The sequence below is a fragment of the Parathielavia appendiculata genome, assembly GCF_033297405.1.
Source record: "Parathielavia appendiculata strain CBS 731.68 unplaced genomic scaffold N657scaffold_1, whole genome shotgun sequence".
Lineage (NCBI taxonomy): Eukaryota > Fungi > Ascomycota > Sordariomycetes > Sordariales > Chaetomiaceae > Parathielavia > Parathielavia appendiculata.
This window is the reverse complement of record NW_026944220.1, coordinates 116,667-143,132: the sequence shown is the minus strand read 5'-3', so window position 1 is coordinate 143,132 and position 26,466 is coordinate 116,667. Positions and strand designations below refer to the sequence as shown.

Below are 26,466 nucleotides of genomic sequence, written 5' to 3'. Positions count from 1 at the left end.
AGTTGCGGTGCAACAGTCCAGTGTTGTCTCCCAGTCTATTACAACGGTCGTCTACCGTGACATGTACCTACCGTACCCACATCTGATGCAAGAAGAGCTAAGAAGTGTCAAGAAGACAAGATATGCCGCGCGAAGACGGGCAATCATCCTGTGCCCAAGCAAGCAATGAGGGCCTCTTGTTCATGCCTCGGATCCTTCTCCAGAGCCAAGTCACTAATCCGATGCAGCCAATCCGGGATGCATCACACGAGCGAGAAGTGGGCCATGGAGATGGAGTCTCCGTGGCAGGTCGTATTGTAGGGATCCTAGAGCTACAGTAGGTGTTGTACTGTACCTGGGCACTCTTAAGTTTGACACATTCAAGAAGACTGGACGTTTATGGTGCGCTTCTTTAGTCCCAGCACTACATCATGATGCAGAGTCGAAGCCTCCAAAGTCCGCACCTCACATACCTGTATAGGTAGCAGTTACATGGAGCTACATGGCAAGCTACATGGCCTTACACAGATCGATTTACCCCTAGCCGCGGCAAAGATGCCGAGTTCCATTACAGCTCGTACTTCCACCGCACGCCCTCCCAGCCCAGCCGCCTCCTGATCCGTAGGCCAAACCCCTCGCCGTGGTTGGCCGGCTTCGTCACCGCGTCGATGACGGACCTCGTCGCAAAAGCTGGCAGCTCCCACATGGAACCTTCCAGCGGCTCAATGTCGTATCCGAGCAGCAGCGTCGCCATGACCGCCATCATCTCGGCGAATGCAAAGGCCCGTCCAGGACAGAGATGCATCCCGCCGCCAAACGGCTGAAAAGCAGTCTTCATAGCCTTGGAACTGCCCGGCCCGTCCTCACCGTCTCCCTTGCGGCTGAGAAAGCGCTCTGGGTCAAATTCATCCACACCTTCCCCCCAGTACTCCTCCATTCCATGGCCAGCCCCAATGACCATCTGCACCACACTCCCCTTCTTGAGCAGATACTCCCTCCCATCCCGATCCATCAACACGGTATCCTGCACCGCAGTCCTCGTACTAACCTGATGCACTGTCCTCCTCAGCGTCTCGCGGTAGCAGCTCATCAACAGAGGACACTTTTCCTCCACCACCGCCGCCGCGACGTTCACCACCACCTCCGCACCACCCTCCTCACCTCCCACCTCACTGGTAGTTTGATTACCACCCTCAGAATGTAGCGGCTTAACAACCATGCCCGCTTGGACCTCCCTCCTCAACCTCTCCACCAGCTCCCTCCTCGAAAAGACATGACAGACCAACCAAAACAGCATCGGCACCGTATTCGCCAGCGCCGCAAACGGCAACATGATCTCAATCCTCGCCAGATCCTCGTCCGGCACACCAACCTCCCGCATCACCGCCGCGCGGTTGCGCACAAAGTCGGACGCGGCCGGGTGCGTGTCGTGGCGCGACGTGTAGTACGGCGTCAGCGCGGCGAACAGCGTCTCCCGCGCCTTGTGTCCCGTCTGGACTAGTACCGACGGGAGGTTGAGAGTGAGTTTGAGGAGGTTCCTCTCGAAGTCCCAGAGGGCTGTCTCGACGGCCGGGTCGTTGGCAGCGAAGGGGTCGTGCGGGCCGTAGAGGGCGGCGGTGGTTGCTGTGGTGAGGAGGCGGCGGAGCCAGAGCCAGGCGTTGGGGACGGTGGCGGGCGTGGTTGGGGAGGGAGCGAGGGTGGTGAGTTGGGCGGCGAGGGAGGTCAGCGCGGTGGTGTTGAGCCGGTGGATGGGCGGGCCTTTGAGGCTGGCGGGGATTGCCTTGAGCATCATTTTGTCGACGAGCGGCTCGCCCAGGGGGCCGTGCAGGAGGGCGGTGGTGGTCTGGCTGGTCTGGGACAGGACGGGCGTTGCGGTGAGAATGTGTGGCGTGCTGGAGAGAGACTTGTTGCGGAGGCCGGCGGCGGTGAGGTACGGGTCCCAGACAGCATACATCTTGCCGGTGAGCATGGGCAGCGTGGCGATGGGTTTGCGGGTTGAGCGCTGCAGGTTGATGTGATACTGCGCTTGATGGCGCATAAGGCCAATGATATGCCCGACTAAGGGGATTCCCGGCTTGACGAGGGGAGGCTCCCGGGGGTCAAGACGCGGGCTGAGAGCGCCGAAAGCCAGAGCGGCGAGGATGACAGCTATTGCGACTGCAACGGGCATTGTCGTCATCCTCTCGAGGCCATGGGCTGTGAGTGTCGGGACAGCCGAGGTGCCGTTTATTGCCATGTTGGTATTCTATAATTCGTTGTCAGGCCGTCGATTTTTCGGTCGATGTTGATTAGAGGACTCAGACCCGTTGACCTTAATCGCGTGGGTTTCGACTTGTCACGATGGACAATGAGAATGAAGACTGAGAGCGAATTCAGCAGAGATGCCTAAAGTACGGGATACGTGCTGGGCCGCTGCGGCACATTATTTTTACCTACTCCGTACTCGACCAATAATACTAGTGTCGCAGCAGCCTGAAGGATTGCATCCCTGGCTCAGGATCAGTAAGCCCTTGGCACTCGCACATGCTGCGCCGCCTACGCGCAGGGCTGCTGTCGCCTGCTGATCTAAACAGTCTCACTCAAGATCCTCCGTATCCACCTTCACATTCTTGTCCAACTTGGAAGCTAGTTCAGCTCGATCGCCCTATGTCCCTGAGCAGTGAGCGCTCACCCTGGCGTCTGGATGGATAAGGGCCGCAACGTGAAGACGTGCTGTATCTCGGAGTCTTGGGTGGACATCGACAAGAAAGTCTGGTAGCAAAGCATGTCAGTTGTATCGCCGTAGTTTCTATACACAGAAAAGGTGCTTACATTGGGGAGCACCTTGACGATGTCCGAATCTCTTTGGGACAGGGCCTGGAATGGGAATGATGTCAAAGGATGTCCTTGGGCAACCAGGTCCATGATTTTACCGAAAGTCCCGCTGGGGAGAACTGATCAAGGAACCACGTCGTTCAATGTTAGCAGCAGCAGCAGAAACAGCGAGAATGGATTTCGAACCTGTCACGGTGTGGAGGACGAAGTGCAGTTTCGTTTCACATTCTGGACCTTGGCAGCTGTTTCCCAGGTCAGTGTTTCTCGCGAGCGAGAATACCCTCGATGCCACGCCTAGTATCCTCGACAAAGACGAGCTTGCGTTGTGTTCGGTCGGATACGGAGCTGTATGGGTCATGGAAGGTCCGATTGACCATGGATTGGCGATGCCTTCGCCCACACAGATTCATTCATACACCTTCTCATTTTATGTTGATTTGCCCAGCAATGGTTCATGGGAGTGGGTTATGTGACGTGTTTCGGCTTGTGGTTGCTAAAGGCTGTTTGTTCGTATCTACAGTACGGATCCGTACCTAGACCATAGGTTAGAGTGCCGTGCAATCACGGAATGTCATGGTACTGACGCCATCCCTGGGGTCCTCAGCAAAACGAGCAAGCTCTAAGCATTCGTATCGTTCTCAGCCTGGCTCCTTATTTACCCAACTCGGATGATGCCGTGATGGTCGCTGTCAACACTCACAGGTCACCTAAGGGTTCACATATTGTTGTTGCAAGTGTGGTGTTCCGTGTAATTCCGTCATCGAACAAGGACGGGCTTTGTCTGCGAGCCAAGGTGCAGCTAGCTTTGAATGGCGGTTGGTTGGAGTGGCTTATTTGAAACCCCCGACCAGAACCTCCACATCGGTGCTCCGCGTGCCGATAGATTTATCATCAGCGCGAGCTATGCTGACAGTGGCAACTGACCTTCGGAGGTTGGAACCTTCCGTGTTTCCGACCTACCGCCAATATAGTCCAATTTAGCGAATGCGAATGCCTACCAGGCTTCCACGAAATTGAACGGAAACTCGCCGAGGCGGCTGACGCGACAGCCCAGCTTCGGAGTGCCAAGAGTCCGAAAGACGTGATGCTTCACGCTCTCATGCCGGAAACAGCTCCTGTATATATGCCCTTCCTCGCGTCCGACAAGGAGAGAAGGAAGACGGGATATCATGTCCAACAAAATCAAGTCATCTCAAGCAGCTCACGGCGCGAATACGGTACCTTAAGAAACAGTCCCTTTTGACCTGCCAATATCCGAAACACTCAACAACCATTCAGCGAAACCACCACCGAATCCAGTCACCATGTCAGCCCCCAGCGTAATCGTCTTCGGCCCCACGGGCACCGTCGCCTCCTCAGCGGCTCTAACCGCCCACGCCCACGGCGCAGCCCACATCACCCTCGCGATGCGCAACCCCTCCAAGCCGCTCCCCAACGCCGCCCTGACGGAAGCCGAACAAACGCACTCGGCCTCCTTCTCCCGCATCCAAGCGGATCTGACCGACCCGGCCAGCGTGCGAACCGCCGCCGCCGCCTCGGGCGCCAAGGTAGCCTTCATCTACCTCGTCTTCGGCAGCCACGACGGCATGCGCGGCGCCATCGAGGCGCTCAAGGCGGCCGGGGTGGAGTTCGTCGTGTTCCTCAGCAGTGCGGGCGTGCGCGAGGGCGAGGATCCGCGTGCGGTGTCGCCCGCGCACTTCATCGAGTTCCAGCACGCGCGCGTCGAGGTCGCGCTGCAGGAGGTGTTTGGCGACGAGGGATATGTGGCCGTGCGGCCGGGGTATTTCGCGAGTAATCTGTTTCAGTACGCAAAGCATATTGCCAACAACAAGGCCGGCGGGGAGGTGGTGAGGCTGGTGTGTCCCGAGGCCAAGTTTGATATGATCGCGCCGGAGGATATTGGGCGGGTGTGCGGCCGGTTGTTGGTCGAGGGGCAGCAGGCGCTGAAGCAGGGTTCGGGGGTGAATGTCGTCATGTTGGCTGGCCCGCAGATGCTTTCGCAGGCGGAGGCAGTGGGGGTGATTGGGAAGGCTGTTGGCAAGGATATCCAGGTGGCCGGGTTCGACGACGATGAGGAGGCCGTCAGGTCGGTGATGCAGGATCTCGGGATGCCTGAGCCGGGGGCGAGGCAGATCGTCAAGAACTTCAAGGCCGTGGCGGAAGGATTCAGCTATTATGGGGAGAAGTACCAGTATGAGAGGGCTGTGGGCAATGTCCTCAAGTATGGTGGCAGGGTGACGCCCTTTGCTGAGTGGGCCGAGGCGAACAAGGCCAAGTTTGCCTGAAAGGGGCTTGGATGAATGCCATTGTTGGATAGCTGGCTAGTTCAAATACGTGTAGCATTAGGTATTAATGACTAGACACATTGGGTACTCTTGTGCTTCACCCAACCAGCGGCTTGCTCCCCTTGGGCAGCGTCACCTTGAAGACCAAGGCCTGGCTATTGAGGAACGGAACGCTGGCCGAGTCATCGACGTACTGAACCTTGCCAAAGTTGAAGTACCCTGAAGAATGGTCAGTGAGCTGCCGGTATACGAACTCATTGGCGGATGAAGTCTGATGAAACATACCGTTGTTGGTAATGAAATCATTGTCGGACAGGGTAATGAGGTAGTACTCGTCCGCGCCACTGCACTTCTTCCCTGGATTCACGGGCACGAGAGCCAGCGCCTCCCACTTCTCGTTGAGCAGGCCAATGTCGACCGGGGCGCCGTTGTGCACGACGTCTCCCTCCTCGGTCTTGAACTTATTGAGCTCCGAATTGATGTTGTAGTCAATGAAGGGGCAATATTCGGCAGGCGTGATGCCCTCAACAAGTTTGTCGGCTGAGAGATTAAATCAGTCATGTTATGGCTTGGACACTTGCATCAAAGATAAAACTCACAAGGGCTCTCGATACCGCCAGCAGTGACGTTTCCGTTCTGGATGTCGTCAAACTTGGGCCCCTTGATATTGGTCGCGGCCGAGATGTCGACCACGTCTACACTGCGGTACCGACTCAGCGGGTCGTCCTGTCCGCGGCCGGCACTCGAGTCGCGCGCAAGGACCAGCAGCTGGGTGTCCGAAATGTAGTGGATCTCAGACTGCGCCGCGACGCGAGTCTTGCCCTCGCCGTTGATATAGGTGGGCAGCGGCACGACGTACTCGGTCTCGTATGTCACCTCCTGCTTGTTGAGCACGTACTTGAGCAGACGCGTGTTGCGGCGCTTGGACGAGGAGGCGCCACCGTCCTGCCTGGCTGCGGACTGAAGCATGACCCAGAGGGTCTTGCCGTCGGCACTGATGGTGAGGCCCTCGAAGCCCTGGTTGTTTTGGCGTCCGTGATGGGGATCCTCTGGGTCCGGGACGATGCTCTGGTTGTAGATGGGCGGTGTATTGGAGTTGAAGCTGTAGAGATCCGTCAGTCGGCGGGATATGTAAGTACGAGGATGTGTCACCTCACCTGATCTCGCCGTTCCGGATGGGGAGAAGGGCATCAGGAGGCTGGATAGCGGCCACCAACTTGCCGTCCTTGTTGAATTTGTAAACAAACGGGCCGTACTCGTCGCTGATCCAGAACGAGCCATCGTCCTCAATAACCAAGCCCTCGGCATCGAGCGAAATGCGCTTGTCGCCCGCTCCAGGACCGCCGAAGCCATCTCCCGGGTATGTGGCGGCGGGCATGGTGGGGAATCCGTCGTACGTCAAGCCGCCCGTGAAATCAGGATCCAGCCCAGTCATGGGCTTGCCGTCGGGCCCCGAGAGGAGGATGGTACGCTTGTACTCGAACTCCACGTTGGGCCCAGACGGCGCGGCCACAGTTGCGTCTGGGGAAGGCGTGAAGCTGATCTCAAAAATGTGGATGCGCGGAATGGTGGCCTGTGTGCCATTGGTGTTCCATCCGCGATCTGGCAGGCCGTAGAGAGTGCCCTTATACCGGTTGCCCGCCTTCTTCCAATCCTTGATGCGCATCGACGACCCGATGCTGATGGTGTCGCCATACTGGTCGCGGGCGTCCGACTTGAGGGACCCGAAGCCGGCAAGACCTTCGTAGGTGTAAGTCTTCCCATTGCACGAGACCGAGGCGACAGGAGAGCTGCGCTTGATTGACGTGGCGGCAGCGCTCGAGGCGAAGCCGGCCACCAACAGCTGCTTGACTGACACCATCTTGGAGGAGAGGGAGGGAATAAGGGTTGAGTGATGAGTTGAGCCCAGCGTCTGCCCGTATGCCACTGACAGTTCACCTCATTTTGTCTTATAAAGTCTAAATAAAATCATTAGAATGATCCTTCCCGAATACACGATGCGTTGTATCACAGGCACGTGCTTACAAGTTGGAAAAGTGCAGTTGGATGGGCGGCTCCAAGAAATGTGGGAGTGCACATGGCGGGGGTATTTGTTGTGATTGGTTGACACGTCTTTGTGTAAGATTTGATTGTCTGCCCCTCCAAGTCACTAACCCCGACTTCGTCACCGAGAGGAACCCAAGATCGGACATGGACAATGGAAAGTTCCAGGCATTTGGGAAATTCATTGTATGGCGATACAGGAATCGTCCGACTTCAAATCTATTTGCACCTACCCCTGGTCTTCGGTGCACTTATCTCCACTTATTTTGACCAATCACAACCTGAGGCCCTTTCCAGCGACACCAGGATTTGACAGCCAACGTGACCATCGTCCATTACATCAAGCGGCTCAGATGCATCGACAACATCACATATGCAAACAAAGGAACTGTCCAGTTTGCCCAACAGCACAGTAGCGCTTAAAAGGTTGAGACCGTCTGTTGTTCCACCTGGGAGTTCGATGTGAGCCCAAATGTACGGCAGTTGCATGCAATTGAAAGTGATGTGATGGCCTTAATTGCAAATGAACAATGGCGGTGTTGGTTACCTAAGCTCGCTAAGGTATGTACATAGGTACAGGATCTTGGTATGGCTGGTTATTGAGACCCTAGGCTACGACTGGCCGTGATAAGTGGAGATCAGTGAAGATAAGTGCACTGATGACCCAAGGGGTACGGAGTAAGTGCAAGTAACGTTAGACAACTTGAAGTCGAAAATTCCATTTCCCCAGACATTCTAACCTAAAGTACGGATTAGTACCCGCCATCCAGTGCCAGGCTATGGTTTGTAACTACAGTACATGTTCTATAACATTTCTTGGCTCTTCACCCAGAATTACCTCAGGTATATAGTTACCCGAGGAATGAGCCACTACGTAAATCACAGAAAGCGAAAGCTTGATAAAAACAGTTCACATCAAAGTAGTTAAGTCAACACGCAAATACACAAGTACGGAATGCCGCACAAGTGCACACTTCTACCAGCTACCACACTGTCTCTGTCTGGTACGGCACCAACACTGATAATGATTCACGTTGATGATTGCCAGATAGTTCCAGTTGACTTCCACGCTGGTGCACAGTCTCTCAGAATATGGTTGTCAGATGGCAAAGTTTTTCAGCTGTCCCGCTGAGTAACTTAATGGCAATTGGAATAGTAGGCTCGGCGCGAGATGATGTAAAGATGAGAAAAGGCAACCAACTAGTCTCTAGTTCACCCAATAAGAATAGGCATCCGGGAGATGCAGTCGAGTCTGTCTGTTGTGGACACACGCGCACTCGGGAGGCACGCGACCGAATACAACCCCATTCCCGACGGGCTGTCTCCCGCGCCAATCGTTTGGCGGCTCAACTGGCGAAACAGGAAGGACCACGGTTCAGTTCCGTGTAGGTACAACCTCGACATCTCCCTTGGCCGCAGCGAAAGCTTGGTTTCCAGGCCTCGAATCATGCGCTCGGACACCGAAACCGAACAGCCGGGTGTCAGGGGCACCAGCTTGCGGAACTTTGGTAAAATATTACTCTTTCAAGGGCAAACTGCGACGTTCTCCGCCAGAAACGCCGGGGACAGGCCGAATATAAAAGCTGGTATGCTTCGGCAATCCACGTCGGCTTGTGAGAACGTGGGATAGCTTCGAGATAGTGGGAGGAATAGGTGGCTCCACGCGGAGGGAACTCATCCCAAATGCTCAGTTCCAATGAAGCTGTGACAATGTCAATCAAAATCGGCCCGGAATCATGTCGCAATGTATTCTCTATGGAAAGTGAACTCGGTGCTCCGCCATTGCTTCTTGCCGTCATGATCACGTCCGAGGATGGAACACGAAGTCGCTCTCCCAGCCCCCGATGAAGGGCCCGGACTGGGGATTCAAAAGGGGTCGAACTTTCCATACTTTGCTCTCCCAACCCATGATATGCTTAGAAGACGCAAGAGAATCATCATCCATCCTCCAGCAGCAAAGACGGCTCTTCAAGATGCAGCTGATCGCCCTCTTCCTGGCCTCGCTCGCCGCCGCGTCGCCCCTGGGCAGCACGACCCCCACCACCTCCCTCATCCCGCGCCAACAGGCAACGCTCTGTGACCAGTACGGCTACTGGTCCGGCAACGGCTACGAGATCAACAACAACAACTGGGGCAAGGGGTCGGCCTCGTCGGGCTCGCAGTGCACCTACGTCGACGGCAGCTCCGGGTCTGGCGTCCGCTGGCGCACGACGTGGACCTGGCGCGGCGGGGACAACAACGTCAAGAGCTACGCCAACTCGGGCAGGCAGTTTGCCCGCGGGCTCCGCATCTCGTCGCTCAGCTCCATGCAGACGTCCGTCTCGTGGTCGTACGACACGACTAACATCCGGGCGAATGTCGCGTATGATGTGTTTACCGCCGCCGATCCGAACCATGTCACGAGCAGTGGTGACTATGAGTTGATGATTTGGTATATCTTCCTTCTTTACCAACTTGATTGAGCAATGGCAACTCAGCGACCGACACTGACTACTTTACCTACCGGTGCATAGGCTCGCCAGATACGGCAACGTCTACCCGATCGGCTCCTCCGTAGGCACCGTCAACGTGGCCGGCCGCACCTGGGAGCTCTGGGTCGGCTACAACGGTTCCATGAAGGTCTTTAGCTTCATTGCGCCCAGTCCCATTAACAGCTTCAGCGCAAACGTCAAGGACTTCTTCAACTACCTGCAGAGCAGCCAGGGCTATCCAGCCAGCAGCCAGCATCTGATCGGTAACTACATCTTCGATTACCCATATCACCATCTCCCACTCGTTCATCTGAGTGGGCGGTTGAAGAACGGTTGCTGACCTTGCCATCTATCTATACAGTCTTCCAGCTGGGCACCGAGCCCTTCACCGGCGGGCCAGCCACCATGACCGTCTCGCAGTTCTCGGCGAATATCTATTGAGCGAGAAGGATCGGGTGGTAGTACTATACCTGCCGGAGTGTGGTTGACTATACAGCGTCAATCCGAGACCTGTGATCGCCGTTCGCTACCTCCGTCACCCATACACATCCTACGACAGGGAATGAAAAAGATGACTTTAAGAGATATGGACGGGACAGCTCCAATCTACCCTTGGCACACCCGGAGGCAATCCTTCTTTTGAAAGGCCCACCCAGCTGGTTAGCATCGTTGCGCAGGTTACAAAGTTAACAAATATATTATAAACCCCCAAGCGCGGAATAAATTTGAGTGAGCCGTCTTCTGCCCCAGTGCCACGGTAGACCTGACTAGGGCTCGGATGCTATGCGCCCCAGATTGGATGTGGATTCGACTTCTGAGGGTAGGGAGCCGGGGGACACCACGGAATGCATTCCCAAGCTCGATCAAGATGGTGTAGCCGGGGTTGGCGCCACCTGCAGGCAAGGGGTGTGGAAGTGTGCTGGTTGCCAGGGGCACTTTGCTCAGTTCTCGTTTCGGGGTAGTGGACACTAACTAGTAGTAAGTATGTACATAGTAGCTTGAACCCTCGCTGACTTTGCTCAGTCCGTACAGCTGCTAGTGGCCGGCGATCGCTTGTATTCATCGGCCGCTGCAGGCTGTTGTCAGACCGGGCGGATAAATTGGCGTGGCAGCCGTGTGACATCGTCCTAGCGACCTGGCCTGAGTTTGGAGACGCGATTCAACAACTGGTCAACTCCATTCAATTCGGATTCCTGAGTCAACAGAGTCAATATTTTGGTTACTTAGCTGTCCGGTGCAATGTCGAGATGCGAGTAAGTGAGGGGAAGAGGCGGAGGAGAGAAGCAAGGCCCGGAGAGACGATACAGGCTAGCGGTTAAATACGTCTGGCAATGCATCCCGACTGCATGCCGATCGCTACGATAGACGCGCCCCAATAACATGGCAGCGCTTCTGTCGAGCGGCTACTACTAAGGCCTGGTGCTGACCGGAAGTTGGGACTCGGCTTTGAGAAACGGCAGTGCAGTCTACCAGACAAAGAAATTCCGGGGATCGAGGGCTGGCAGATCGGGATATGGGTGTAACTCTAGATGTCAGTTCCGGGCTCATGGGCCGAGACCACGAACTTCCTAGATGGGCAAGTATACTAGAATCTGCCGCTGGCCTTGGCTAGAGCCTACTGATCTAGAGATTCGACTTCCATACATGTATCCCCCGTTTCGCCCCCCGTGTTGGCCAACGTGGACTTGAGATATCTGACTATTGTCGACGTTGTATTGCTTTGTTTAAGGGCAACCCAGCCTGACCATGAAGATCCCATGGCTTATCTGCGGGATTTCCGCCGCAGTCTACGGCTTGAATGCCCCCTTCCAGACATACCCCGACTGCCGCAATGGGCCTTTGGCTCAGAACAAGGTGTGTGACCGCAGCCTGCCCCCGGCCCAGCGAGCAGCCGCCCTCGTCGCCGCCATGGTCAACGAGGAGAAGCTGCAGAACCTGGTGAGGTATGTATCAGGAGTGCAAAATCAACGATGACCTGCCTGACATATCTGACAAAAAAAACCCCAGCAAGTCAAATGGGGCACCACGTCTCGGCCTGCCGGCGTACAACTGGTGGAGCGAAGCACTCCACGGTGTCGCCTACGCGCCCGGAACGCAGTTCCGGGACGGACCGGGGGACTTCAATTCGTCGACCTCGTTTCCCATGCCGCTGCTGATGGCTGCAGCCTTCGACGACGAGCTGATTGAAAAGATTGGCGCTGTCATCGGCATTGAGGGGCGCGCCTTTGGCAACGCCGGCTGGTCGGGCCTGGACTACTGGACCCCGAATGTCAACCCGTTCAAGGATCCCCGCTGGGGCCGCGGCTCCGAGACGCCCGGCGAGGACGTGCTGCGAGTCAAGCGCTACGCCGCTTCCATGATCCGCGGGCTCGAAGGCCCCGGGCCGGAGCGGCGCATCGTGTCGACCTGCAAGCACTACGCGGGCAACGACTTTGAGGACTGGAACGGCGCCACACGGCACAACTTCAACGCCAAGATCACGCTCCAGGATCTGGCCGAGTACTATCTCTCGCCGTTCCAGCAGTGCGCCCGCGACTCGCGCGTCGGGTCCATTATGTGCGCCTATAACGCCGTCAACGGGGTGCCGTCGTGCGCCAACTCGTACCTGTTGCAGACCATCCTGCGCGAGCACTGGAACTGGACCGAGCACGACAACTATGTCACGAGCGACTGCGAGGCCGTCCTCGACGTGTGGGCCAACCACCACTACGCCAAGTCCAACGCCGAGGGCACCGCCATGTGTTTCGATGCCGGCACCGACACCAGCTGCGAGTACCAGGGGTCATCCGACATTCCGGGGGCCTGGTCCCAGGGCCTGCTGAAGGTGCCGACCATCGACAGAGCCCTGCGCCGGCTGTATCAGGGCCTGGTGCGCGTGGGATACTTTGACGGCGCCGACTCGCCACACGCCGCCCTCGGATGGGCCGACGTCAACCAGCCCGAGTCGCAGCGGCTGGCTCTTCAAGCAGCCGTTGAGGGCACTGTCCTGCTCAAGAACGACGGCACACTGCCGTTGAAGAAGAAGCCCTCCCCGAAGGTCGCTATGGTGGGCTTCTGGGCCGACGCCCCTGACAAGCTATCCGGGGGCTACAGCGGGACGCCGGCGTTCCAGCATTCGCCCGCCTTCGCAGCGCGCCAGATGGGCTGGCAAGTCAAGACGGCCGGCGGTCCCGTGCTGCAGAGCACGTCGGCAAACGACTCATGGACCGTCTCGGCCGTCGACACGGCTAAAGACGCCGACTACATCCTCTACTTTGGCGGGCTCGACACCTCGGCAGCAGGCGAGACAAAAGACCGGCAGACAATCGACTGGCCAGGCGCCCAGCTCGCCCTGATCCGCCGTCTCGGCGAGCTCAACAAGCCCCTAATCATAATCCAACTCGGCGACCAACTCGACGACAGTCCCCTCTTCGCTCTCCCTGCCGTCAACGCAATTCTGTGGGCCAACTGGCCGGGCCAAGACGGCGGCACCGCCGTGATGCGCCTCCTCAGCGGCGCCGCCTCGCCCGCGGGCCGCCTTCCAGTCACTCAGTACCCAGCCAACTACACGGCCGCCATCCCCATGACCGAGATGTCCCTCCGCGCGTCCCCGGGCCGCACCTACCGCTGGTACGCCACGCCCGTCAGACCGTTTGGCTTCGGCCTGCACTACACCACCTTTTCCGGGCGCCTGTCCAACCCCTTTAAGCGTAACCGGGGCGGCAATAACAACAACAACAACAACAAGATCTCCATATCTTCCCTCCTTGAGGGGTGCCACGGTCATCAACACAAAGACACCTGCCTGCTGCCGCCCATCCCGGCAAGCATCACCAACACGGGCAGGGAACACACGTCCGACTACGTCGCGCTGGCCTTCCTGTCGGGCGAGTTCGGCCCCAGGCCGTACCCCATCAAGACGCTGGTCTCGTACGCGCGGGTGCGGGATATCGCGCCGAGGAGGGAGAAGAGTGCGCAGCTCGGGTGGACGCTGGGCAGTCTGGCGCGGGTGGATGAGCAGGGGAATACGGTGCTCTATCCGGGGAGGTATAAGATCTCTTTGGATGTGAATGGGGACTCATCGGTGGATGGGGGTGATGGCGAGGGGAAAGGAAAAGGGAAGGGGAAGGGGAAAGGGAAGGGGCAGGGGGGAGGAGGGGAGGAGAAGAGGGAGGGGTTTGAGTTTGAATTGGTTGGGGAGCAGGTCGTGTTGGATCAGTGGCCTGCTCCGCCGTCGGCTTAGAATACACAGGAGGGAGCCTAGTCCGGACTACATTTTTTTATGGCTACTACAGCTTACTAGTACTGGTGGCAGAGGTAACCTGCGTTAGGGGCGAACAGAGGTATAGATCCAGCCTCCAAGACGCACAGTCCTCTGAAAGAAAGGGGGTTTGTATGATGAGAGAGGTTTGTGTGATGAAAAGGGTTTGTATATCATATACCTAAAGATCGAAATCTACATCATGAGGTGAAATGGGAATTCCCTACCTCAAGATTTTAGGGTTGACGGTCAAGAAATCCAGTCCCATGACAGTCAATGTTAAACAAATCGTTGAAAGGCAAAGTGTTCCGACAACCCTACCAAAGGGTCCAAACACTCATCCCGACCACCAATGTCATCAAGTTAAGACGACCTCATCTTCCTAGGCTCTCCTCAGTCCTAATTTGCATCTCAATCACCATTTTGAACAGAAAAAAAGCCAAAAGAACTCATGATACCACCAGCAGTCCGTCTTCGCTCCTCAACAACCAGCCTCGGTCCTCGGAATCCAGATCCCCTCTCTCGCAAGAGGCCCAGTGACAATGCGAGCCGAACGGCGCCATCAACCCTCTTGGGCGACTGGAACTGAATGTCACCATGCCTTCCCACTTCAAACTTCCCCTCAACGGCTTCAACAACGAAGTCGCCGTCGCCATACAAACTCACAGCACTTTATTCGCAAACAAACCTGTTTCGGGACGTGCCCCCGCCTCTGAGGCCTCATACAAGCCCCAAGCCAACCTCGTGAGCACACCCGCCGTCGAGCCTCGGCACTTTCCTGGCTTGGCGCGTAGCCACATTGGAGGGCTTTCTCTGAAACAGTGATGCCGATGACACCCAGCCCTGCACCCCGCAACGACCTGCATCGCCCACCATGCAGAAGGAGAGAATTGCGGGGGAAAGCCCAAAATGCTGGGTCGTCGTTGTCTTCTGCGGTTACAGACCTCGGTGGGGGCCAGTCAGCCCAACCTGGAAGATGTCCTAATTCTGTACATACCGCGGCACGTGGAGCGAATAGGTACCTACTGAGAATTTTTGCGTCCAGTCTAATCTCGAAACGTGCCCAGCCGGCGTAGTCAAACCGAATTCGCTTCTTGAGCCTCATTTCAGTATCAGGTCGGATGCCAGCACGACACTTGAATCAGGTGAGCGCGTGTTTTGTCAACAAGGACGGATACATTGATCTGAATCTCAAGACGGTGCGACCATTGACGCCAGGCAGCCTAGATCAACCAAGCTAGATACGAGATCATGATACTTCTCACTGACGTGCCATTGTCTGTTCAATGTCTTTTTATTCAACTCTCTGGTTCTTCCCGTCTCCACATTTGTTTTGCTAAGGTGGATTCGAGTTGATCACAGTTTCAGTCTTCTCCAGCCTTTTCGAACGGGGGCTACCTAATTTGGGTAACAACAAACCAGGGAGGCTGCCATGTCACACCTCGAGGCTTCCACAGGGCTACACTAAACCCCAAACAGAAATGCTTGCGGCAGCCTCGGTACTTGGACTCTGGGGTGCATAATGAACCCTCCAAGTTGAAATGGGACACTCAGGGGCTATGAACTCCTCCGCTGAGGAGAACACCACCAACTACAGAGTATGCCCTGTACCGTGACGGCTTCACGAGCTCGTGAAGAAGTCAACCTCAGGTATAAGTAGCCGGTGCATCCCTCGACCTGAAACCACTGCCCTTCATCTCATCAGCCAGCCTCGAGTCCTCGGTCAGAGTCCCCGTCTCAGCTCAGCAGCTTCTCTTTTCAGACAGCCAGTCGAACAGCCAGCCAACCGCAAACATGAAGTTCCTCCAGCTCCTCGCTGCCGCCAGCCTCGTCGCCGCCCTCCCCACCGTCCCGGCTGAGGCCGAGAACGCCGTTGAGATTGAAGCTCGTGAGCTCGAAATCGAGGCCCGCCAGCTCTCTTCAACCCGCAACGAGCTTGAGAGGGGCAGCTCGTCCAACTGCCCGCGCGTCATCTTCATCTTTGCCCGCGCCTCGACCGAGCCCGGCAACATGGCACGTCTTTCCCAAAACCCCGCTTTTCCCAAAAAACAGAAAAGAAAAAGAAGAAGAAAAGAAGAAAAAAAAGAACCTAACTAACACGCGCCAAAAAGGGCATCTCGGCCGGCCCCAACGTCGCCGATGGCCTCGAGTCCCGCTACCGCGGCCGCCTCTGGGTGCAGGGCGTGGGCGGCCCCTACACGGCTGGCCTGGCCGAGAACTTCCTCCCCCGGGGCACGTCGCAAGCCGCCATCGACGAGGCCAAGCGGCTCTTCACGCTAGCCAACCGCAAGTGCCCCAACGCGGCCATCGTCGCGGGCGGGTACAGCCAGGGCACCGCCGTCATGGCCGGCGCCGTCAGCGAGCTGTCGACCACCATCAAGAACCAGATCAAGGGCGTCGTTCTGTTTGGATATACCCGGAACTTGCAGGTTTGTTTTAAACCTATATTAGGTAATTCGCAGCTGACTTTACTGGTATAGAATGGCGGGCGCATTCCGAATTTTGATAGTGATAAGACCGAGGTGTACTGCAACGTGTCGGATGCCGTCTGCTGGGGCACGCTGTTCATCGCGCCGGCGCACTTCTTGTACACGACTGATTCGAGCGTGAGCGCCCCGGCCTGGCTGGCCAGGCAGATTGGCAACTAGGGGGGAGGATATGGCGGTTAAGAGGCTGGGGACTCGGTGGCGGTAGTGCAGGCACGCCCTGGTCTGTTGTGGTGGAGCAGATGCTGGACCGCGCTGAGTAGGCAATGAGCGATGATGAAAATGCCGAGGACAGGGCCTGGGGCTGTTGAGAGGCCACTGATGATGATGCTTCTCTTTCATGAGCTCATGATTTCTCATTCCTGTATATAGTTGGCTTAAATACACTCACCCATGGGTTTAAAAATCGTCCGTATGCCTGTGATATTGCTTAACTAACTCTGTCAGCTATAAATCCGGTCGAAAAGAGCGCAGTTGCACATGTTGAGGCTTGGAAAGTCCAGAAAGTGATGGCTGAAGACCAAGTGGTGTCAACACGGAAACAAAACAGAGAAACGACGAAAAAGAAAGGAGAAGAAAGGAGGGAAAGGGAACGAGAACGGGAACGTGGAAAACAGAAATAAAAAGCATGCGAAGTACAGAACCGACCTATTGAAGCCCATCAAGTCAGCGAGGCAGCAGACCACCCCGCCAGAACATCGAGGGCCGCACCGAATCGCGGACGGAAGCAATCCAAGCCTCAAGACCAAGAAGATCAAGTCTATCCAGAACATTCTCAATGTCCTCCTCAAACTTGGTCCCCCCCAGGTCAGCGACGTCGACGCTGGAGGTACCAAAACAAGGGTACACAACGTCGATTTCAAACCCATCATGCTGGAGCCAGGAAACCCCGGGTAGTATGGGCAACTCCGGCGCCGGCGCAAGGCGCACCGGGATTCCCGTTCGATGCGACAGCAGTGTTGCCGTGCCCTCCTTGGCGATCGCCAGCTCTGCCACCAAATCCGGCATGGGGGCCCGGCCGGGAGCATTCTGAGGGAGAAGAGGATGCGACCGACAGGCACCAGGTCATCTCGGTGTCGGATTCGCGCCGGCGGAATGCGTCCTCAGGATGGGCGCCGTGGTCCAACAACAACTCGACCAAGTCCCGGTTGGCGGAAAGGACGGCGAGGGAGAGCGGTGTCCAGTCGCCGTTGGTCCTAGCCCGAGAGTCGGCACCATTGTCCAGGAACAGCCGGGCGGTAGCAACTCGGTTGCCGGATTCGCCCCACATACCAAACAGACAGGCGTAGTGAAGCGGAGTCCAATTCCAGGAATCGCAGGCGTCGACGATGAGCCCGGACGCTGCGGGGCAACCAAGGAAGTTGACGAGCTCCGCACCTGGTAGCCGGAACCAAACATGGCAGCGTGGTGGAGCGCGGTGCGGCCCTCTGTGTCGGCGCTATTCATGTCGGCACCGTAACGCAGCAGCACGGGGACCAGCCATGAGAAGCCCTCGATCCCAAAGTACCCGCATACGTATCGGAGGGCTGATTGGTCCTCTCTTGTAGCCCATGGTCCAGGAACCTCAGCAGAGATGACGGCATCGATGATCGCCGACTTCCGGACCGGGCCGGTATGCTCCTCCACCAAGGTAGCCTCCGCCATGAGGGTGATCACCTCACAGGCCTTGGCGAGGGCTTCCGAGACCTGATGTACCGCTGCTCGACGATAGCCCTCTGTGATAAACTCTTCGGTCCACAACATGAGGGACACGATGGCCGGGATAAGCATCGCGCCCCAGCTCGTGATGTCAGCCCCTTCGGAGATGAACAGCTTGAGGACGTCGGCAACCCAGGGATGGTTCCAATGACGGAACAAAACGGGCAGAAGGCTGCCCACGCCATTGCCAACGGGCCTGTAACTAACGTGATAAACCTCGTGCGCGCCTCCATACGAGAGGAGCAGCTGTATCTTGTGGAAGTCGAGAGGATAGACGTTGCTGGAGCCGAGCAAAGCAATGCCGCTCCCAGCGGGGAGCGGTCACAAAACTCGTCAAACTTCTTCAGTAGGAAGTGCAAGTGCCTTTGTAACTTTCCACCAGGGTGGGGTCCGCACCGCGTTCCAAGAGCAATTTGACAGTCTCGACAGGAACCTTGGCTTGCATGGCCATATGGAGCGGCGTAAAGCCGCGTACCCGGGCGCCGGTAAACAACGGGCTCCGGGGCACGGTGTATTGGTTCGGGTTGGCGCCAGCATCGAGAAATTGGCGCACGATTCGCGGATGGCCAGGCATGAAGGTACCGTAGGAGCGCATTTGGGGCGTACCCATGGCGAGGTTTATCGGGAATAAACAATCTTCTACCGAGTATAGGCGGTCAGACGCCCTGAGGTCGAGACAATGATTGGGATCAGCGCCATGGGCGAGCAGCAATCGAACAATTTCGGGTTCATTGGCCACGATGGCGGTGCTCAGCGGCGTCTCGCAGTAGCGTGGGTCGTAAGGCCAAGAGTCGGTCCTTCCGCCAATGATCCAACCCCTTCCGACGTGCGAATGGGGATTGCAGACACGGTCGGGAGGAGCGCCATAGCTGATGGTCCTTTGCAAGGTCGAGACGATACCGAAGGTGCAAGCCCAGCGAAGAGCGAGGCAATCGAAAAGCAAGATGTCTCGCTGATAAAGTAAGTCCAACGTTACGCCGGCCAAGACGCGGCAGGTCAGGGCCAGGTGAAAAAGGCCGGCCTGGTACAGAGGCTCGCAGATCATGAGGAGAAGCTCGGCAGGGAGTCTGATGAGCATACATCGGTCAGCCGGCCACATCGGGGGTGCATGCAGAAAGTTGGTCGTACCATTGAGCCAGGCGTCGCGGAGAGCTTTGTACTCCTCGTTCCTTTGCCGCAAATACCCCCGGAAGAACAGCATCATGCAAAATTTGACCGTTTTGCTGGACATCTTGATGGCGACCGGAGTTGTCTGTCATGGGGTGAGATTGACGGAAACCAGCGTGGTTTTGGATGCCTGGTGCTGCAGCTGCAGCTCATCCCACAGCACATCACGTGTCCGGAAATGAGAGGCAGGAAAGCACGACTCTCTGGGCGTCGGCCACCAATTCTCGGTCAATGCCGTTGTCTTCGAGGAACACATGGGCGTGTTCTGTGGAAGTAAAAACCAAGAAAGATCAAATACACGCCGGTCGGATGGCTTTTTGGCCATTCTGCAACCTGCGATAGGAACATCGAGACGAACCAGTGTATGTGTGACTGATAATGGAAAAGGGTATCATTGACACAGAGAGCTTCTAAGGCCTACGTACCATTTTGTCAGAAACGACACCTACTTCTGCCGTAAGTTCTTGGGCTTCCGTTTTTTGAACATGACTGCTGTGGCCGCCGCTGTACCGTCCGTGGCCCCAGCACCAGATGGAACCTCTTGTGCGTTTTCCTTGAGTGCGGCAACGCTGCTGCTCGTTTCTTCGTCATCCGGTTCATTCTTGATGGGTGGCGATGGCTCCTGTTTTATTGGTTCGACGCCTTCATTCTCCACAGTCTCTCCCTGGCTGTCCTCTGCCTTGTTCGGGAGCTCACCCTCCTCCTTCTTAGTCTTGACCAGTGGCCCGCTGAGCAGCGCCTCAAGCTCGGCGTCCTCCTCGGCAGGCATGGTCTTGGAATCAACCCCCCACTTTCTCGGCCTCTTGAACAACCCCTTGATCGCCTCCTCTTGTTCTTTCTCCTCCTCTGTGCGTTCCCTCTCTCGCTTCAAGCCGGTCGCGCAGCCCTCGACCGAGTCCGAATCGTGGACGTACGCTTTGCCTCCCGAGGGCTCGATGACCTTGGTCGCCGTGACGGTCCACTCCCCAGGCATTGCCATGCTCCCTCTCAGCTCGGTCGGAATGTTGACGCCCAGCTCGGCAAGCTGCTCCAGCTGCTTCTGCCGCTCTACCTCCGAGACCTGTTGTGGTGGTGCGCCGTAGACCCCGCTGCTTGCCTTGGCTCCCGACCTTGATGCGCCCGATGCGCTGCTGCTGGCGCTTCCGGACACGACGCCATTCAATCGCTCGACTTCTCGCTTCGCCCGTTCTTTCTCGCGCTCTTTATTGTCGGCGTTCCGGTGCAGGTCGCGGAGCGAGCGCTTGACTGCGCCCTGGTGCTTCGCAGTGGCTTCATGGTTGGTGCGCTCAAGCTTGGTGTCACGTACGAAGACGCTGCAGTGCTTGCACCAGTATTTGTTTGTCGATTTCCAGTACTCCGACATGTTTCTCGGTCGTCAAGAACGTGAATGGAGGAGGGCGACGGACTAAATGAAAGGAGGAGGGTCGTGAACGATGTCGCTTATATGTGAGAAAGTCGTGATGTTGCCTGCCAAACCTGGTTCATCAATTCTGTTATCGGTTACGGATCCGTAAAAGGCGGCAGGCCGGATAAACCTCGACCAAAAGCCCTTGACCCACCAATGGAGGCTCGGCCTCACAGATCTTCACGTCACTGTGATGAAATTCGTCGTCTTGGAAAAAGTGTAAACGAACTTAACATTGATGAATCTGGGGATTGACGAGAATCCCGTGGACGACTATAGTGGTCCCTGCAATTCGCATTACTTCATCGACTCCCAGGATGCACATGAAATGCCAGTATCAATCATTTCTTGGTCATTTGCGATGAAACCCCTCACTCCGGAGCATGGGATGGCCGTCACTTTACCAATTGGACAGTTGCTCAGCCGAAAAATGTTACTACCGTAACGCCGAGGCCCAGTATACTGACCCAACCATGAGTCGCGCTATTATATGCCGCTATCATATGTATTTCCAGCTCACACGCTGTCGACCCCTAACGCAGACCCACGCCTCCAAGCGAGCAATCCACCGAACCCCGAGAGAAAACAGAAAAAGTTACCGCGAAAGGAGACCGCCAACGCCACCCCCAGCAGCCGTTGCCATCTGGCTGGCTTCGGCCTAGAACCAGACCAGGCCTATGACTCCCATCATCACCATCGCCATGCCGTCCATGGTCAGAAGTAAGTCGCTGACATTGCGACCACCACCGGCAGCGGCTCCACTAGCAGGCGGCGCGGCAGTCGGAACCACCACAGGACCACCCGAGGCGGTACCGCCAGGCACGCTCACGCTCACAGCCGACGACTGGGCGCCGCCGAGAGGCGTGGGCTGCACGACTTGCCGTTCGAGAGCTGGGACGCTTGCCGAGATCCGGCCGTCGTTACTTGGACTTGGCCGTGGGGGATCTGCGAGGCCGCGGCGCAAGGGGTCGTATGCTCCTGAACTTGGCCTGTGGTGTCATGTCAATTGAGGTCTCAATTCTAGGGGGCTTCGAGTGATATCGAAAGGGCTGGGGAAGGAAATCAAACCATCTCCAATCTGGCAAATGTATACGATGCTTGTGGTAGTGACGACTTGCGGCTGGCCGTCACTGAGCGGCACAACCATGGTGTTGGTGACAACTTCGGTACCGACGGTTGTGCCCGACTGAGGAACCGTAGGGTCACCTCCGCCGCAAGGCATGGCAACCATCAGCGCCGGCTCGCACTGCGCGGCCCACCAGCGGTCGTAGAGGTTGTAGAACGTACCCGAGAGGCATTGCCAGAAGACGGCGGAGCCGCCAAGGGCGAGCGAGCCGTTGGTGCATGCAGAGAAGCCCGCGGTATAGAGGGCGCCGGTCTGCGGGGGGTTGTCGAACTGGAATTGGAAGTTCGACGCAATGTACCCGGTGCGGTTCTGGGCGTCGGTCAGGATGCCGCCGGCCAGTTGGAGGACGAGGTTGCCATGGTCGCCCGAGAAGGTGGTGCGAGCCTGCCGCATGTGTTGGTTAGCATCGTCGTCGTCTTGCCGACTCCCACCGGGTGCGCGATATGGAGCTCTCCGATTCGCCGTTGGCTCGGAGCCGGCCTGCCAAGACGGCGCCGGCTCCGATGTGGGTCAGGGGGTGCAACGTGCAACATGTCGATCACGGCAGCGAGGGGTCATACCTCGATGGCCATGTCCTTCTTCGCCATACCTTTGAATGGAATGATGGTGATTTCGAACTTGGCGTCGAGGGTGGGCTTGCAGCCGGCGGGGGCACCGCCCTCCGGCGCGATTTTGTCGGTCACGCCCTGGGCGATGGCGAACACCACCATCGCCAACAAGGCGAAGAAAGATTCGAAGCTTCATCCTGAAGCCCCGCTTTGCTGTGTCGATTTTTTTATTTTTTATTTATTTATTTTTATTTTTTATTATTATAATTTTTTTTTTTTTTTTGCTTTTTGACGCTGAAGAGCAGCTACCAATGGCAGGTCAGTCAAGCTATGGCGAGGGGGAAGAGTGCTCAAGCTGGGAAAGGGCGAACGAGCAAGAGAGGTGGCACCGCGCAGACTGGTGTGCTTGAGCTCTGATTCTTTGCTGCAGCCGACGATGCTTGAGGAAGAAAGCAAGAGGAGAAGAGAAGGAGAGGCGAAGCACAGGCAAGAGAAACGTGCAACTGAACTGCTGGCATGCGGGTCCGGCCTCCGCATTATTGGCCGCCTCCTGATGTGTCACGCAGAGCTGGAAGAGGGCAGAGTCATCAGCAAGAGGAGCTTCACCTTGTTGGCCGCCGCTGCTGGATAAGGGCTGACAGTGCATGTTGAAGATGAAGAGAAACTGTCTATGAGTTTACTCGTCATCCTTGATGTACAACAGAAGTTGGTGCCCTCTCCGTGATGAATCCTTGGCGTCCTGAAACCTTGGCGGCGCTGATAGAGAGGACGGGTGAGACAGAGACACAAGGAGCGTTCGAAAAAGAATGAGAGACTGTCCGTGACTTGGGACGAGGTAATGTCCAGACGTGGGACCATCCATCATTCCTCAGGGATGACTGAACCGTCCATGATGAGGGACGAGAGATCATGGGCATTGGTTGGAAAGGAACGGAGACCAAGAATGAGCCGTCCACTTCAATGGATTGTTTTCCTACCTCAAAGCGAAAGAGAGGATGCCAGAACAACTAACAAAGACTAGAAGTTTCTTAGACATCACGCTTGCCTACATCCGCTTGACACTTCTGACAAAGCACCTGCTCCGCAACAACATGTCCCTGCCTGGATCCGAGTCAATTCATGTATGTCTCATTTGGTTGTCGGGGCATGTGCAGGGACTTGCTCTGACAGAACAGCTGCTCAAGCAAGTACCCGAGAGCAGGACAAACGGGGATTTGTGAGTCTCAGAGTGAGGGCGCACGGAGTTCAGGTGCCAGATTTAGAATCTCCAGCCTCGCTGCTTTACGTACAATTTATCAAATCGTCAAGTCAGATGCGTACTTGGCCATCACATAATCTCATATGCCTTCAAGACTTCAAAGTGCGGTGAAGATGTGGGTTCACTGACGTGGAGTGATTGACCAGTCAATACAGATGTTGAGCGGACAAAGAACAGCTCCCCCAACAACCTGGAACTTCTGGTTCATGCTGCTGCCATCTGCTTGAGTACCATCAGAAATTTTGAGCTCGGAGGTCTTTGCGGCCCACAAAGAAAAGGGCAGTCATCTGTAGTAATGCTATGATGGACGACGGTCACCATCAACTTGGACATCTGATTGGTATGTTCAGATCTTCTCTTGCTTGTAAATCACCACCTTGCCAGTCACATAGCGGCATACCGGAACTCCAGTTTGCAAAACAATGAAATGCAAATTACAGTATCTATGATGCCGGCCAAAGCGCTACCCAACGCCCCCTTGGAACAGATATCGTCAGATACCAGGTATAATAAACCCAAGAAAGTTAAAACATGAACCCAGCAATCCCTGATCTGCTCCCGAAGCCATCATTATCCTCGTGGTCTGGCAAAATTCGTGATGTTGAGTTTCGAGTCTTAAGACTCAGACCAGAAAAAGCAAAAGACAACCACCGCTAATACCCCCAGCACCCCTCACACGAATGTGTTCATTGCTGCTTCTCCTGCGGTGGGTAGTAAGGCTGCCCGGGCGCGGGCGTTCCATGCGGGCTATACGGCTGCTGCTGCTGCTGCTCCTGGGGTGGATAGTACGGCTGCCCCGGTGCGGGAGTGCCATGCGGGCTGTAAGGTTGCTGCTGCTCGTACTGCTGCTGTGGAGGGTAGGCAGCGGCCTGCTGCACGTAGGGGTCGGTCTGGGGCGGCTGCGCATAGGCGGCGGTCTGCTGCGGGTAGGCATCGTGCTGCTGGGCCTGCGGCGGGTACACCTGTGATTGGTACTGTTGCTGGTCCGAGTACTGTGGGTGGACGGGCTGGGCGTCGGGCTGCGGGGCCAGCATGGGCGTGCCCTGGGCCTGACCAACAATGTCAGCTGTGAAATTCCAATCGCGGATGTCTCCGGAGGGTTTCAAGCGCAAATTCGCTATCTCGGGAGGCGTAGGAGAGCCATAAAGGCGTTAAGCAGTCCACAACCAAAGAAAATTGTTGTACCTTCATCTCGACGGTCGCGTTGTCAGCCGAGGGCTTCTTGTGCTCCTGGTGCCAGAGGCGGTAGGTGTGCCCGTGGAAAACGAGTGTGGCCACGAAAAGGAGCCTGGTTGAGGAACGGAGAGTGTCAGTGAGCAATTCGGCGGCGCTTCGGAAAGGCCGCGACGTACCACACAAGCGCACTCAATCCGGCGATGGCGCTTATTACGGCAAGGCCGGTCTGGTCAGCCACAGCACCGTTGCGCTTGGCCTTGGCAGGAGTGTAGGTGCAGGTCTTGCTGTTGACGACCTTTCCGTTGCTGTGGCAGGAATTAATGTTGACGGTGGTATTGAATTCCGCGCGTAAGGCGGCATTGGCACCCATCGAAGCCAACCAAAAGAGAGCCATAAGGAAATCGAGTGACAGGACGGCCCAGATGTTGTATGCCTTCTGCGCCGATGGAACTTTCTCCGAAATGAGCTCATACGCGACGATAATCCAAGTGAACAGCCACTGCAATCCCAGTCAGCTCCCAGTCGAGACGGAGCCCACCCGCGAAGAGGCGCAGGAGTCGATAGACTTACGCAGACCAAGGCAAAGGCGTTCGCACCCAGGACAATGCCGTGCATACACCAAGCGGCCATAACAAGGATGATGAAAGATATCAAGATTTGAAAGCCGCGCATCACAACCACCCACACCGGCGTCTGCTGAATATACCGTTCCTCAGGCTCCTTGCCATGGGCGACTGCTGCTGGGGCAGCGTACTGCTGCTGTTCGGGGACGGCGTCGGCCATTGTAGGTAGGTTTCGAGTCGTCCGGGCGGCCGCAAGATACGGTATCCAACGGTCCAGGAATGCACTGGTGTTATTGAAATATGGTCTGACTCAGGTACGGATATCGCACCAAACAACAAGGGGGGGTCGCTCTGTTTTATTTGGGAACCTCGCCCGCCGCCGTCAGGCCCAAAGCAGAGCCTCGAGACCCGAGGGGCCGAGCCGCCGAATTCGATCCTTGCCCAGAGCCGCTCGCTGTCAGCATGGTGCAAGGCGGAGTTGAAGTTCCAGACTCCAAAGGGTCATTTAGGGTGGGATAGCGTCCCGCTAGCGCGCTCAGCCGCACTCAAATTTCAGCAAGCCCCTGCCCTTCCACTCTCACCGCAGCTGTCGTCCGCGATACCGAGTCGCATGGCGCCATCACACGGGGGCAGAACTTGGCTTACATACTGGTCTTCTGTACGCGCTGGACTATCTGACATGAGACATACAAATGCCTTCTCTCATTGTCAACAAACTGCCGTATTCTCCTGTTGCACGCAATGTCACACGTGGTTCGCTGAGGTGCCTCAAAACTGCAAACCAACCTGTCCAGCGCCAATGCCACACAAGCTAAAAAAGCTGCATGCGCCAGGATGGCCTTGGCGACAGGGGCTGGTTCGACAAACGGGAGGGTGAGGGAGCTTCCCATTGGCGGAGACTAGCGAGGGAACAACTCCCTTGCACTGGCGACCGGATCTGAAATCGTGACGGGTGGCTTGGATTCACCTTGTCCCATCCAATATGTGGAACGAGTCATGAAGTACGGAGTATCCTCACAAGGTTTCCATCTTGAGGAGGCTGAACTCATCAACGCTACTGTAGTTCTTGAACCCCACTACAAAACTGTCACACCTCCTGCACAGCATTTTGGGTGCGAACTTGAACAAGCTCAGCGTGGCGCAGCTTGGCAACGGCATCCAAGACTCCAAGCTTGTTCCAGTTCCAGCCTGCATTTTCCGCTGTGTC

At 56.5% G+C, this 26,466-nt stretch overlaps 12 protein-coding genes across 12 annotated transcripts; 6 read left to right on the top strand and 6 right to left on the bottom strand.

The window, feature by feature from the left end:
• Nucleotides 1-547: 547 nt before the first annotated feature.
• N657DRAFT_561333 (cytochrome P450) lies at nucleotides 548-1,360 on the bottom strand (the record flags this gene model as incomplete). The annotated part of the gene is made up of 1 exon (XM_062788055.1): nucleotides 548-1,360. The coding sequence occupies one exon, from the start codon at nucleotides 1,358-1,360 to the stop codon at nucleotides 548-550; it is 813 nt and encodes a 270-aa protein (XP_062651843.1).
• Nucleotides 1,361-1,564: 204 nt separating this feature from the next.
• Nucleotides 1,565-2,215, bottom strand: N657DRAFT_551291 (uncharacterized protein; the record flags this gene model as incomplete). The annotated part of the gene is made up of 1 exon (XM_062787903.1): nucleotides 1,565-2,215. A coding segment is annotated over one exon (651 nt), but the record flags the coding sequence as incomplete, so codon positions are not given.
• Nucleotides 2,216-2,656: 441 nt separating this feature from the next.
• N657DRAFT_638474 (uncharacterized protein) lies at nucleotides 2,657-3,630 on the top strand. Its single transcript, XM_062791598.1, has 5 exons — nucleotides 2,657-2,730; nucleotides 2,791-2,912; nucleotides 2,980-3,326; nucleotides 3,378-3,412; nucleotides 3,494-3,630. The coding sequence occupies exons 1-3, from the start codon at nucleotides 2,663-2,665 to the stop codon at nucleotides 3,264-3,266; spliced, it is 477 nt and encodes a 158-aa protein (XP_062651841.1). The 5' UTR covers nucleotides 2,657-2,662; the 3' UTR covers nucleotides 3,267-3,326; nucleotides 3,378-3,412; nucleotides 3,494-3,630.
• A 43-nt stretch (nucleotides 3,631-3,673) lies between these two features.
• Nucleotides 3,674-5,181, top strand: N657DRAFT_638473 (NAD(P)-binding protein). The gene has a single exon (XM_062791597.1). The coding sequence runs from the start codon at nucleotides 4,098-4,100 to the stop codon at nucleotides 5,076-5,078; it is 981 nt and encodes a 326-aa protein (XP_062651840.1). The 5' UTR covers nucleotides 3,674-4,097; the 3' UTR covers nucleotides 5,079-5,181.
• On the bottom strand, nucleotides 5,102-7,090 carry N657DRAFT_685678 (uncharacterized protein). Its single transcript, XM_062796796.1, has 4 exons — nucleotides 6,236-7,090; nucleotides 5,678-6,180; nucleotides 5,364-5,618; nucleotides 5,102-5,297 (listed from the first exon to the last, which is right to left on the bottom strand). The coding sequence occupies exons 1-4, from the start codon at nucleotides 6,937-6,939 to the stop codon at nucleotides 5,176-5,178; spliced, it is 1,584 nt and encodes a 527-aa protein (XP_062651839.1). The 5' UTR covers nucleotides 6,940-7,090; the 3' UTR covers nucleotides 5,102-5,175.
• A 1,683-nt stretch (nucleotides 7,091-8,773) lies between these two features.
• N657DRAFT_638470 (glycoside hydrolase family 12 protein) lies at nucleotides 8,774-10,071 on the top strand. The gene is made up of 3 exons (XM_062791596.1): nucleotides 8,774-9,552; nucleotides 9,635-9,855; nucleotides 9,954-10,071. Exons 1-3 carry the CDS (start codon nucleotides 9,095-9,097, stop codon nucleotides 10,031-10,033), a joined length of 759 nt encoding a protein of 252 aa, XP_062651838.1. The 5' UTR covers nucleotides 8,774-9,094; the 3' UTR covers nucleotides 10,034-10,071.
• Nucleotides 10,072-11,338: 1,267 nt separating this feature from the next.
• Nucleotides 11,339-13,814, top strand: N657DRAFT_563292 (glycoside hydrolase family 3 protein; the record flags this gene model as incomplete). Its single annotated transcript, XM_062788201.1, has 3 exons — nucleotides 11,339-11,535; nucleotides 11,600-13,655; nucleotides 13,746-13,814. The coding sequence occupies 3 exons, from the start codon at nucleotides 11,339-11,341 to the stop codon at nucleotides 13,812-13,814; spliced, it is 2,322 nt and encodes a 773-aa protein (XP_062651837.1).
• Nucleotides 13,815-14,005: 191 nt separating this feature from the next.
• N657DRAFT_1871 (uncharacterized protein) lies at nucleotides 14,006-14,418 on the top strand. The gene has a single exon (XM_062786142.1). The coding sequence runs from the start codon at nucleotides 14,109-14,111 to the stop codon at nucleotides 14,370-14,372; it is 264 nt and encodes an 87-aa protein (XP_062651836.1). The 5' UTR covers nucleotides 14,006-14,108; the 3' UTR covers nucleotides 14,373-14,418.
• Nucleotides 14,419-15,626: 1,208 nt separating this feature from the next.
• N657DRAFT_651848 (carbohydrate esterase family 5 protein) lies at nucleotides 15,627-16,480 on the top strand (the record flags this gene model as incomplete). The annotated part of the gene is made up of 3 exons (XM_062794241.1): nucleotides 15,627-15,845; nucleotides 15,944-16,261; nucleotides 16,313-16,480. 3 exons carry the CDS (start codon nucleotides 15,627-15,629, stop codon nucleotides 16,478-16,480), a joined length of 705 nt encoding a protein of 234 aa, XP_062651835.1.
• A 504-nt stretch (nucleotides 16,481-16,984) lies between these two features.
• Nucleotides 16,985-20,632, bottom strand: N657DRAFT_659857 (ankyrin; the record flags this gene model as incomplete). Its single annotated transcript, XM_062795021.1, has 6 exons — nucleotides 20,076-20,632; nucleotides 19,752-19,895; nucleotides 18,396-19,268; nucleotides 17,710-18,268; nucleotides 17,370-17,659; nucleotides 16,985-17,305 (listed from the first exon to the last, which is right to left on the bottom strand). Exons 1-6 carry the CDS (start codon nucleotides 20,544-20,546, stop codon nucleotides 16,985-16,987), a joined length of 2,658 nt encoding a protein of 885 aa, XP_062651834.1. The 5' UTR covers nucleotides 20,547-20,632.
• Nucleotides 20,633-21,585: 953 nt separating this feature from the next.
• Nucleotides 21,586-22,439, bottom strand: N657DRAFT_564211 (uncharacterized protein; the record flags this gene model as incomplete). The annotated part of the gene is made up of 2 exons (XM_062788263.1): nucleotides 21,586-22,098; nucleotides 22,275-22,439. Coding segments are annotated over 2 exons (678 nt in total), but the record flags the coding sequence as incomplete, so codon positions are not given.
• A 1,396-nt stretch (nucleotides 22,440-23,835) lies between these two features.
• On the bottom strand, nucleotides 23,836-25,972 carry N657DRAFT_584649 (uncharacterized protein). The gene is made up of 4 exons (XM_062789767.1): nucleotides 25,267-25,972; nucleotides 24,873-25,195; nucleotides 24,706-24,808; nucleotides 23,836-24,569 (listed from the first exon to the last, which is right to left on the bottom strand). Exons 1-4 carry the CDS (start codon nucleotides 25,477-25,479, stop codon nucleotides 24,207-24,209), a joined length of 1,002 nt encoding a protein of 333 aa, XP_062651832.1. The 5' UTR covers nucleotides 25,480-25,972; the 3' UTR covers nucleotides 23,836-24,206.
• Nucleotides 25,973-26,466: the final 494 nt, after the last annotated feature.